General features: G+C 33.1%; 1 protein-coding gene across 3 annotated transcripts in view; it reads left to right on the top strand.

Moving 5' to 3' along the window:
- Nucleotides 1-998: 998 nt before the first annotated feature.
- Nucleotides 999-13058, top strand: part of LOC110111279 (E3 ubiquitin protein ligase RIN2) — a 60553-nt gene continuing 48493 nt past the window's right edge. For 2 of the 3 annotated variants that reach the window (XM_020843074.2, XM_020843071.2), the window contains exons 1-4: nt 999-1684; nt 2649-2726; nt 10075-10161; nt 10257-10378. In XM_020843074.2, the coding sequence (XP_020698733.1) occupies nt 1472-1684; nt 2649-2726; nt 10075-10161; nt 10257-10378 (500 nt within the window). In that variant the 5' untranslated portion in view covers nt 999-1471. The remainder of the gene's footprint in view (nt 1685-2648; nt 2727-10074; nt 10162-10256; nt 10379-13058) is intronic. The other variant, XM_020843073.2, reaches the window with a different exon arrangement.

The raw sequence follows: 13058 nt of genomic DNA, 5'->3' as shown, positions 1-13058 counted from the left end.
TAAGCTTTTAAAAATAAAATAAGGGTTGTTTGTAGTTTATGTGTGTCTATGCTAGAAAGTAATATATTTGCTTTGTTATACATAATTGTGTGCAACTCTTTGAGCTAAAATTAAGATTACAAAAAATTGTGAATTTTTTTTGCTACTTATTCTATTTTTTATGATTTGCACATTTGTCTAAACTCTTTTAACTAGTGTAATTTAAAGATTACAAAGAGTTGTATTGTCCACAACTAGAATAGTTGGTGAACATCAAGTGATGATAAGCAAGTGGCTCATTCATTTTCTAAGTGTGACTAGAGATCGATCGAGCAAGACAAGTTTCAAACAGTGATACACAAATATATGAATGCATTTTATGGTCATTTTTTATTTTAGATTTGACTTACGTTAAGAAAGTAAGAGGTAGACTTAGGCTTCATTTGGGACGGCTTTCTTTCTGCTTCTTAAAGCAGCTTTCTAGTACAAAAATTATAATTTTTGTACTAAAAAGCTGTTTTGAAAAGCAGAAAGAAAGTCGTCCCAAACTAAGTCTTAAAAAGATTTGATTATAAAATATTAGAAATAATCATTCTTTGTTAGATTTAAATAAGAATTTGACTTTTAACAGAACACAATGAAAAAAAAGATTCATATGATCTACTACATGTAGTGGAATAAATGAATGATGTTGTTTTTGTTTGATGTTATACATAATTATTTATAAATCTATAAAAAAATTAAGAATTACATACAATTTTGTATATGCATTCTTAAAAAGTTTTTTTAATTTTTGGTGTTGTATATATCTGTATATTAATACTTTAAACTCAAATTGATGGTTATACAAAATTATGTAAAAATCTATATATATTCCTTTTTTTTTTTAATTATTCATAGAGAAATATAATCCTTTAATAAATATTGAAAAAAATATTACTATGCAGTTATTGTCATATTATTAATTTTATATAACATAAGGTGTACTCAACTAATATATTATTTTTAACTGACTCTCCTGCAAACCACAGCGATCTCCATTCTGAAATTATTTAACCGATCAGGACCGGAGAAGACGGAGCCAATCGAGCAATCGTGTTTTTTGCAAAAAAGATCTCGCGCGAAGATCCACGCCGTCGGCCACACGGCAACGGGGTCTACCTGAACCAGAACGTACGTGAGTCGTCCTCCCCTTTTCCCTACGCTTTCTTCGATTCCACTCATCAAGGCAATCGTTCAGCAAACACGGATTCTAGGGTTTCCTTGCCCGGAAATTGGTCGCTGGATCGAATGCTAACTTTACCGATCGGATTGTCTTGTCAAGTTTCTAGCTTTTTAGTTTTGCATGGAGGCATGAAACGGAACTCCGATGCAGATTTTGGGCACGCATTGACCGCGATTTCCTGACTGTTTTGTGGTCAAGGGCCCAGTTTCGTTAGATTGGATCTGTTGATTATGTTGACTGGGTAGATAAAGGTGTGAATTTGTGGAAATGAGTTTGCATTACATTGCGGTATCAGCAGTCTGCTTGGCTCTGAGCGTCGCCGGGCTTCAATGGTGGGTTCTCTCATTCCTCTCGAGGAATGGCCTCGGACTGGGAGAGGCAGGACGTGCTGTGGATGTGCTCCTTGGGTCAAACGTCACCATTGCTTTACTGGTTAATCTAGCGGTTAATGCATATATTCTTCTAGTTCTGTGTCTCAAGGTAAGTTTTCTTGAACTTGCCCAAAGTGCTTACCTCGGTTTGCCTGTTTATTTTGAATATGATGGTGCCATTTGATTGGAAGAAGTATGGGGAGCAGAGAGCCTTTTATGAATTAGTTTGTTCACACATTGAAAAGTTCATACCTTTATCTAATGATAGTCATGATGAGAAATGTATCTTAAGTAATGTATAAAATCTTTGGCTCTGCCACTTGCATGCTGATTTTGTTGTGCAACGTATTCAAGTTGTTGTTTTTGTACTTTCAAATTACCATTCTCTAGCAAGATATTTTAGGTAATCTATGAGCAATAAAAAGAATAAAGGTGTCCTACGAACTCAAGTCTTACTGTCAACATTCTTTCATTTACTTTGAACTTTCTTTGATTGGCACTTTGAACGTGTGGTAATTTGTTGAACTTTAATGACACGCCAATGTGACATCTTAAGCTATGGGACCAACACTGGAGAATTATAGCTTCTAAGCAACTTTAATTATTTCTTGAGATTTAAGTTAGCTTACAGGTAGAACTGGGAATCTCTTGAGATTTCAGAGAAACTGCAGTTTTTTTAGGATATGCAAACCTTGTGAGGGTTGGTTTAAACTTGAGATTCTAAGTTCCCTAAATCAGTTTGCATGCCATGAATGCAGTGAGCTAATTTTGACATCTTGAATAAGTTGTCCAGCGGAAGTTGAGAGGAGACTTGCATGCTTTTCTTTGATATTATTTTACATGAAAATTTTTTACTATAGCTGCATCAAACTTGAAAGACGTTGCAGCTAAATAACTCAACAGACAAAAACCAAATTTAGTATCATTTTCTTGAACTAGTCATTACACAAAGATATGATTTATATTCGACATTTTGCATCAATTCTTAATTGGCCTTTTTTATGTTTTATGTGGTTAAAATTTTTTTCTCCGGTTGATTTGGTTAGTTATTTATCTTTTTTGTTGGCTTGCAGATGTTATTCTTTAAACAATTGTATTCTTCAGAGTCTCGGAAACTGATGGAACAGCTAATTAACTACGTTATATACAAGGTGGTTGTTATTCTAAACCTAACATTTTATGGTAAACTGAGATTGCTTGATTTATGTTGCCAAGCATGCTATACTACTTTGAAATTTATGAAGATGAACTGTTTTGTTGTTAAGATGGATTTTAATGTATTTGAGTATGATTACAACAACAAAAACAACATCAAGCCTTTGTCCCACTACGTGGGGTCAGCTACATGAATTCTTTTTCTCCATTATATCATGTTAAAAGTCAAATTCTCATTTAAATCTAATAAAGAATGATTATTTCTAATATTTTCTAACCAAGTCTTTTTAGGTCTACCTCTACCTTTCTTAACATAAGTCCAATTTAATACCTCAACTTTCCTAACCGGGTCATCGGAAGGCCTCCGTTTAATGTGACCAAACAATTTAAGGTGACTCTCTCTAATCTTATCTTCCACTAGAGCTACTCCAACCTTTTCATGTATATGCTTATTTCGTATCCTATCTCTAAGGGTAAAGCCACTCATCCACCTAAGCATCCTCATCTTTGCAACACTTAGCTTAGTATTATGCTTCTCTTTTAATGGCCAACATTCGGCACCATAAAGCATTGTAGGTCTCACCACCATCTTATAGAATTTTTCGTTAAGTTTGAGGGGGACTTTTTTATCGCACAACAAGCCCGATGCATTCCTATATTTCAACCATCCAACTTGAATTCTGCTGATAATATCCCCATCTATTTCACCATCACTATGAACAATAGATCCAAGATATCTAAAACATTACTCTTGTTAATGACTTGATCGTTCAAAGTTACAATCCCCTCACTAGGTCTATTGCTACTAAAATTACACTCCATATATTCATTTTTAGATATACTCAAGCGAAAACCGACTCTAAGGTTGACCTACATAATTCAAGTTTGCCTTCCTCCCTTTCTAGTCTTATCAACAAGAAGAATATCATCAACAAACAACATACACCAAGGTACATTCTCTTGTAAATGTCTAGTGAGAACATCCATGACTAAAGCAAAAAGATATGTGCTTAAGGCTGATTATTGATGTAATCCAACTGAAATAGGAAAATACTTGGTCAAACCATTTTGTGTTTGAACACAAGTAATAGCTATTGCATACATATCTTTAATGATTTGAATATAAACATTATTATTAACTCCTTTCTTTTCAAGAAAAACTCTCAATAGCACTTCTCTTGAAACTTTATCATATGCTTTCTCTAACTCAATAAATATCATATGTAGATCCTCCTTATTCTCTCTATATTTCTCCATCAAACCTCTCAATAAATGTATGACTTCCATAGTAGACCTACCCGGCATGAATCCAAATTGATTTTGAGAAACATTAGTATCACGCCGCAACCTACATTCCATAACTCGCTCCCATAGTTTTAAAGTATGACAAATTAACTTAATTCCTTTATAATTCACACACTCTTGTACATCACCCTTATTCTTAAAAATAAAAATTAACTCACTCATTCTCCACTCATTTGACGTCTTTTTAGTCTTCAAAATAATATTAAAAAGTTTAGTAAGTCCTAAAGCATTTCCACATCTCTATTGGAATATCATCAGGTCCAATAGCTTTTTCACACTTCATTTTATTTAAAACATCTATAACTTCAGTTTTACTAATACGCCAATTAAAAAAAATTTTTATTTTCATTTAGGGTGCTAAAATCACTAAAGCTAATCATATAATCACATTCTTCATTAAAATGTTTAGCAAAATATCCCATCCATCTTTGTTGAATATCATCTTCTAAGAAAAGTACTTTTTGATCTTCATTCTTAATACACTTCACTTGAACTAAATCCTTACTACTTCTATCTCTTTATTTGGCTAACTTATACATATGTCTTTCTCCCTCAGTATCAAATATATTATATAAATTATTAAAAGTTAAGCTCTTTGTATCGCAAATAACTTTCTTAGATTCCTTACGAGCATCTTTATAACTTTTTCAATTATCAGAATTTTACATCTAAATCAAATTTTATAACAAATCTTTTTATTTTTTATCTTTTCTTGCACATTTGAATTCCACAACCAACTATTTTTACTATTAGGAGTTTTTTTCTTCGAAACTCGAAGCACATATTTTATAATATTCTTAATATCATTAGCCACTTTTTCTCACATAACATTAGCATCCTCATGCACAGACAAAATCTTACGATCTAAAATCTTACTCTTAAAAATACATTTGTAATATTTTTTAAATGTCCCCATCTAATCTTAGAAAATAATTTTACTTTATTTTTTATTTTCTGTCCCTTTATCTTAAAGTTCAAAGCTAATAATCGATGTTGAATAGATAAATTTTCACTTAAAATAACTTTACAATCTTTGCAATCTAAACGATCTAATTTTCTTATAAGAAAATAATCAATCTGCGTTTTAATATATCCATTTTTATAAGTGATAAGATGCTCATCTCTTTAGTATTAGCTATTAAAAAGTCATAATCTAAAGAAAAATTTAATATGATCTTACCACCTTTATTTGTTGTTTCAAATCCATGGTCACCATGAATGCTTTTAAAATCATATACCCCTCTACCAATATGTCCATTTAAATCTCCTTCAATAAAAATTTTTTCTTCAATAGACATCTTTTGTATTAATTATTCTAAGTCATTCCAAAATTTTAATCTTGAACTGATATCCAAACATACTTAAGGAACATAAGCACCTCTAATATTAATAATCTTAATATCAATAACAATCTTTAAAACTATAATTCTATCTCTAATTCTGTTAATTTTAATAACATTATCTTTCAAATTCTTATCTATAATCACACCTACACCATTTCTAGTACGACTCTTACCCGAAATCATATTTTATATCATAAACTATCAATCTTCTTATCCTTCTCTCCAACCCATTTATTTAGTTTCCTGAATGCACAGAATATTTATCTTCTTATGAATCATAATATCTATTAATTTCATTAATTTTCCTGTAAGGGAGCTTATATTCTAAGTTCCTATCTTATTTTTAGTTTTATGGACTAGCTTCTTTTTCTACATTCGTCATTGATTGTGATGTTTAAAATTATAATTAATTAAAAGAATTGGTAAAATTCCTCAAAAAATTATCTTCCTTAATTATGTTCTCCCTTAATTGAATTTGTTTTAAATAAATGATGACCCTAGATAAAGCTTACATTCATAATTTCAAAGAATTTTCTTTGTGACATGATTAAAGCATTTGTTCCCCTTTTTATTAGAAGCATAGCCAAAGAAGCATATTTTTCTGCTTTAGGATTAAGTTTTGACCTAAAAATGTTTGGTATGTCCTTATAACAAATACAGTTAAAACTATAAAAAGGTAGGCTAGCTGTGATCCAAGATATAGGAAAACATTTTGTGAGCATTTGTAAAGGTGTTTCAAATTTCAAAATTTTTGAGAACATTCTCTCAATTAAATAACAAATGATTAAGTGAGCATTTTCACAAAGATTGTTTTGAATATTCAATGAGAATATGATGGCACAGACAACTTATAGTAAATGTATACTTTTCTTTCGACTTATCTATTAAGTAAATGCAACATAGTCTCATATGGTTGTACCTATGATGCATAAACACTTCTCCTTAAGGTATGCAGTGTTTGACATGTCTTTGACACACACACATCTGACACCTCCGGAATGTCTCAGATCAGTTTTTGTATTCAATATGCCATTCCCCAAATATTCTCATTTGTCATTTCTCTATGATGGGCTACAACTAGGGTTTCACATTGGTGCCCAATGCTGTCTCAATATTGACTTCTGACGTTGTCTGCCCGTCTCAACATCGATGTGCGAAACCCTTTTGAAAATTGACATATGATGCCATCTTGACATTGACCCATGATGTTGACAATCTCTATACCCACATTCATGCCCCCATGCTATCTCGATATCTTATCTTTATCCAATGACATCTTAACATGGACGATCGACTCTGTCTCGACATTACGCCCGATGCCCAATGCATGAAATTGAAGCCGAACCCTTAAAAATGCCGCTGTCTTCTACCATCTAGATGTTCGACATATGACATTGATGCTTGACTCTTAGTATTCTAATGCTAATCGTTTTAAGTACAAATCCTTGTTAAATAACTTATCATTTTTTTATTATTATGAATATTTTACTTATTTAATTTATATGTATTATCTTTATGATATAAACATTATAATATCGTGTCCAACTAGCATCCGTATTTTATATTTTCAATAATTAACATTTACTGTGTCCGTGACCAAATTGTGCACTTTAAGCGGAAGATATATTTTTAATCTTTTGAGCCTGTGGAAACTTGTTCTTGCAGCACAATGGATTATGGATAATTTTCATCGTAGATGTTGTAAGCGTAGATGTTTCTTGTTTTAATTGGCCAAGTGTTCATTTGACGTTTTCATTATTGGTTTAGCTTCCTTCCATGTGGTCGCTAATGATACCTACCAACACGAAAAAGGACACTAATATACCTACCAAAATACCCAAAGCTCGACTAAATTACAAAAAATGATGTCAAAGTGGCATAAAAATAGCAAGAAAAATACATGAACTAATAATTTAGCGAATGAAATGCCAAGCATCCTAACAATAGAACCTAAGTTGAAATAAATTCAACTAGTACAATAAAAGATAATAAAGAATCATTGAAAATGAAATAAAATTAATCAAAAATTAAGCAAATGACATGCTGCTTGAAATCAGATAAATCACAACAAAGATGCGGATATAAAACATAAAATGGAAGTCATCCACGGATCAATCAGCAATAGTATCATTGATTACAACAGATGATAATAGAGAAGAATAAGGAAAGAAATAAATCTTATTCAAAAGTTGAACTCATGAGATGCTACTAAGAAATAAATAAATTGCAATTAAAAGGCTAATATAAAAACTAAAAAAGGTTAGAAAGATATAAGAATATTACTTAAAAGTTTAGTGACATGCTAAGCATGCTAACAATGGTACATACCTGGAAGCCAAGCAGAATGGCCTTTTCAGTTGCTAAGACTTCAACAAATGACAACTGTGAAGAAAATTTATTTAAACGTCGATCAATGGCATGCTGCATTGAATAAGAAAGAGCACATCGAGGAAGTAGTTTAAAAAAAATAGAAGTCACGTACAGGAGAAAGATCAGAACAGTTTATTTAATTATAATAAACTACATCATAGAATTATAAAGAAAGGATAAACTATTAATCAAGAGCTTAGCACATGGCATGTTGATATAAAATAGATAAATAAAAACTGATACAAATTTTAAAACTAAAAACAATTCTTCTTTTAGAAGCATGTTGATTCTCTTTCTCACAGCTAATACATTTTTTTCAATGCAAATCTTTGACCTGACATAAAAAAGCAAAACTCAGAGTTTGATATCTATGAGCTCTTCATCAATTCCCTTGGTTTACCCCTAAGAAAGATCATCTTGAAACTGATTAGAATTTCTCAAAATCATCAACTCCTCATCCAAAAGGATATTTGTCTTTTCTGGGATCCAACAACTGCGAATTGTAAAAAAAGGTGAGTGAGATGGTGAAGAGTAAATCATGTGATGGTGAACCTCACCCATCCATATTTTGAGCATGTTACTCCTCATCCTAGCATCTATCCAAAGAGTCCACCCCTATTGTAGCATTGTCTATGTGAAACATTCGGCCGCTGAACTTGTTTGTCACTTCTATAGATGAAATTCATCAATAATGATAATAGTGGGGGAAAAATACCAAGTCCATCAAATTTCATTAAAAGATGGGGGCAAATTAGAATGTCTAAAAAAAGTTCCTCAACTTGAGCTTTATAAATAGATAAAATATTGTATTCTAGAAAGTTTTGCATGTTTGTTGTATAGATATTTTGCATCATGGGTTAGATTTCCATTAGAAATCATAAAATCATATTTGTCATATATCCTTTTGCCACATTAACTCACTCCAAGCCTCGCATTTTGTAGAAACCTTTTGTGCATGGTACATTTATTTTGTAGAATGTTTAATGAATAAATGATGAAAATAGACAACATTCGAATTGACAATGCACAATAATCTTCTGCAAGATTTGGTCAAGATTTAAAGTTCATTTTATATAGCAAGTTATAACATACATGTCAATGAGGCAAAATAGGGCGCGCATAGCGCGTGCGGCGCATGGCACGGGGCGCATATATGATGCTATTTGGTTGGAGTGTTGCATCAATAGCGCAAACTATTCATGGGCAATAGCACATGGTGTAAGGCGCAAAGGGTGCCCGCTATTTTGTTAACATGGTATAACTTTCAAATTATAAATTACAACTAAATTTTTTAAGATTTATATATTAGTATCACAATTAATTATCAATTAATTAAACATCAAATTAATAAAATAAAAAAAATTAAAGGATTTAACTTTTTTTTTTTGTAGGATTTAAGGCTGTCATTTTTGCTATTTGGTTGAATTTAGGGTAAATTATGCTTAAGTCCTACTTAAATCTATCGATGTAAGTTATTGTAGGATTTTAAGTTGTAATTTTTTTTGTTTGATAGGATATTTATGTTTAAATTTTGCTCTAATCAACTTATTGTTTGTTATTTAATGGTATTTAATATATATATATATATATAATTTTATATTGTGTGCCATGTTTAAAATGGTTCGCGTCGTGCCATAGCTCCATGGGAAACTTTGCACTGCGATCCGCCATTGACAAGTAAGAGTTATAAGCAATTATCATGTAATGATGTGGCCATATAGAACTACAAAGGTTTTCTTAGGTTGACATGAGATGATGCTAATTCTTCAAGTATAATCTTATTTGGCATGGGCTAGGTTCTTGTTAGGCATTCATGTTCTGTTTTGAATTTATGAATACAAATTTTTAGAAATAAGCATTACGTCAAGATTTATGCCTTTTTTTAATTTTTTTGAACAATTTTCAGCTGTGGAAGATGGCTTTGTACAGCCAATTCTCAGCTTTTATTACATGGTTATCAAGATTTGGCTTTTTGTCTTCTTCTATGTGAGAAATTGACTCTTTAATGCGTGTAATATATGCCTTGCTAGCTACTTTGTTGGCGTTTCCTTCAATCCATTTGGTAAATTAAGTAAACCCAGTTACTGGGTTTGTTCTCTTGATGCTAGTTCAACATGCACTTAATAAAAGAAAGCATCTATCTGGCCATCTATATAATACTGCTAATTTGTTTCTTTCCTTGTGGAAGCTTTTCATCAACTCTTTTAAAGAAAAAATTCTTCGTGGTTATTGTTACTTAGTTTCTCTAACCATTTTATGAACAATTACCAGTTGATGGTTTTTTTTTCTATATTCTTTATGTATGTTGCGGTGCATTTTTGAGCAGGGAACTTTCCTTCCTTTGGTGGTACCACCTAATCTTTCGCAAACTGTTTTATGGTCAACTTGGTTGGTTGTTCTTTGTTCCCTTAAGGTAACATTTGTTGAGCTTTTGTGATAAACTTTATGTGTCTGTAAGAGTGATTGTGTCATATCTAATGTGGATTCATTTCTATTGATTGTAAGCAGATGTTTCAATCACTTGCTAAAGATCGGCTTGAGCGCCTAAATGCATCGCCTACTTCAACACCCATCAAATATTTCCATGTCTTTTCTGCTCTATTACTTGTGCTAGCTGCTGATTTGTTTTGGTATGTAATGCATCTGCATTATTACTTGAAGATCTTTTTATGTGTTAATAGACCTGATAAAGTATAAATCGGTTCCTTTTACCCAATGTTGGTTTTAAAATAGTTCCACAGATCACTAGGATGTGCTGTTCTGAAATATAATGTAACTTTTCTCATCCTGTTTGCATCACCGAAAATTTGTCTGTTAATCATTGAAAGGTTAAATATTTTACTGGAATAAAAAATATATTTATGGTTCTTAAAATCTCTCTTTTCTAATTATAAGTTTTTTGTCTTTCATATGGTCATAAGAATTTGCTGATGTTCATGTACTGCTGCAATCTTTTCAATAACTGGTACAATGATAAATATATTAGGTGCAAACCCGTGCAAAGGGGCCTGGGAAGGTTTGCAATGAGAGGATATGTTAAAGAAAATAAGTGTTCTTGTCTGATGATATATGTACTTAAATATCTGGTGCTTATTCTGTTCCCATTCAGCATGAGTTGAAGCTAGACATTGAATATTTCAAAGTAAGAATCCAAAGGAGTAGGGAAGCAAAGGTGGAGAGCTTTGTGATAGGAACACTCGAAGATTTCAAGTAATTCCTATCAATCTCGGGAAAACAGTGAGAAATTTCTTCTAATCTCCAATGAAAATCAGAGAAAATAATAATTTTATTGCAAGAAATCAAATAGAACAGAAAGAAAATACCAAGATACAATTGATCCTCTATTCGAGAGGAGAATCTATCCCTCCCAAATCTCTAGACGCCGCTAAAGCAAAAAAAAACCTAAGAGATCTCAGATTTAGCCAAATTCATGATATGCCCTAACCCTAAGAAAATAAATTATTTAATGCATACAATCCAAAAGGAATTCTCTAAACAATCCATACATTCACATTTGCCTCCTAACTCCCTAAAAATCCTTCCTAAACTGCTCTATTGGCTCCTGCGGTTCGAGCGGTGTACAGGAGAGGCAGAACTCTTCCGCCTCCTGTTCCGCCTGAGCCGGTCCCATGTGGACCGGCTAAACCGGTCTAACAATACTCCCCTCCCAAAGACCCATCTTGTCCACAAGGTGAAAAGACGACACTCTCCTCTATTCCCTCTTCTTCACAAATAGTAGGAACCTGAAGAGTTTGGTCCTTACACTTGTGCCTTGGCTTATACCTCTCGTCACATCTGAAACAGAGCCCCTTCGCCCTTTTCTCATGTAATTCTGTTTCTGTGAGCTTCTTGAAGTTGTTCCTAGGTCTTACTCTCACAGTCTTCTCCTTCGAAGTCTCTCGAAGAGTACTCGATGTCGGCTTCTTGAGTTCTAGAAAGGTGGCGGTCCTCCTGAGCTGCTGCCTCCCATCTCTCTCAAGGTGCCTCTGATCCTCTACCAATTGAGCTAGCTCCATAGCCTCTCCCAAGTCATGAGGCATCATTACTCTAACCATTGCCTGCATCTTTGGTGCCTGTCCCTTACTGAAATTTTCCTCTAATACTGTCTCAGGAAGGAGGTCCAATCGGCTAGTAAGGTACTCAAATCTCTCCCACTACTCCGTCACTGAACTCTCTTGTGTTAAGGCGAAAAACTGCTCGTAGAAGTTTCATCACCTACTAGTTTGGAAATGTTTTACCAAACAATCATTCTCTCCAACTCCTTATGGGTCATCGCATGTCCCTCCACTGGTATCAAGCCAAAGCCTTTCCTTCCAAACATAGACCTGCTACCATCAGGCTCTCCTCCTCTGTCAACCCATTGACTACGAAATATATTTCTACCTTGTAGATCCACCAGTGCGCATCCTTCCCCTAAAAAATTGACATTTTCAGTTTCCTCACCCTCGGACAAGGTTTAAAATTGCGTAACTAAGCCTCGAGGCGGTTTTCATCCGTGAGGCGAGGCGTAAGCCTCGAGGCGGTCTGAGGCGTAAGCCTCACGAACACAGAATTGCGTAAATGAAAAATTAAGGGTTTTAGCAGGAAAATAATAGCAATATTGTACCTTGCAATAAAAACATCTAAATGATATATGAAAATAGTGGAAAATAAGAAAGTAGATGCAATAAAATCATGTCCCAAAGTACAAAATCACAAAATATTAGTTTAACAAAACTCCCAAAATACAAAAAAACATATAAAATGAAATCATATCCCATCACTAAATGGGTCTTCAAGTGAATCTTCTTCTTCAATTGTATTTATGAATGCCATGTCATCATCATCTTCAACATGACTCACTTTTCTCTTCCCTGTTCATTAAGAGAAAAGATCATTATCATGTATTCATGTTCATTGCTCACTTGACATAAATGTAATGTAATAGCATATAAGAAGTTGTGGAATACCTTTACTTGATTGTTGTGTGCAGAGCTAACATTTTTGTGTGAGCATGATAGATGTTCCTTCATGCTGGTAACACCTCCCTTCACCACTTTATCGCAAAAATTACATTTCAAATAAACATAGCTCTTCTCTCCGCCGCCAATGTCAACTTGTACACTATATTTCCAAGAAGAGTCTCTCCGCAATGACGCAGATCCCTTTTCCTTGCCTCTAACCATGATCCATAATGTAAAAATCCAAAATCAAACAAAATAATTCAAAAAATCATAAACCCTAGATTCCCTTTAACTTGAAAAATCTAACCAAAAACTAAATAAAAATACCTAAAATCGTTTGTGGACTTCTCCTACAAGGCGGCCGGAC

This window comes from Dendrobium catenatum, unplaced genomic scaffold (assembly GCF_001605985.2).
Source record: "Dendrobium catenatum unplaced genomic scaffold, ASM160598v2 fragScaff_scaffold_1165, whole genome shotgun sequence".
Lineage (NCBI taxonomy): Eukaryota > Viridiplantae > Streptophyta > Magnoliopsida > Asparagales > Orchidaceae > Dendrobium > Dendrobium catenatum.
This window is presented reverse-complemented; position numbering and strand designations above follow the sequence as displayed.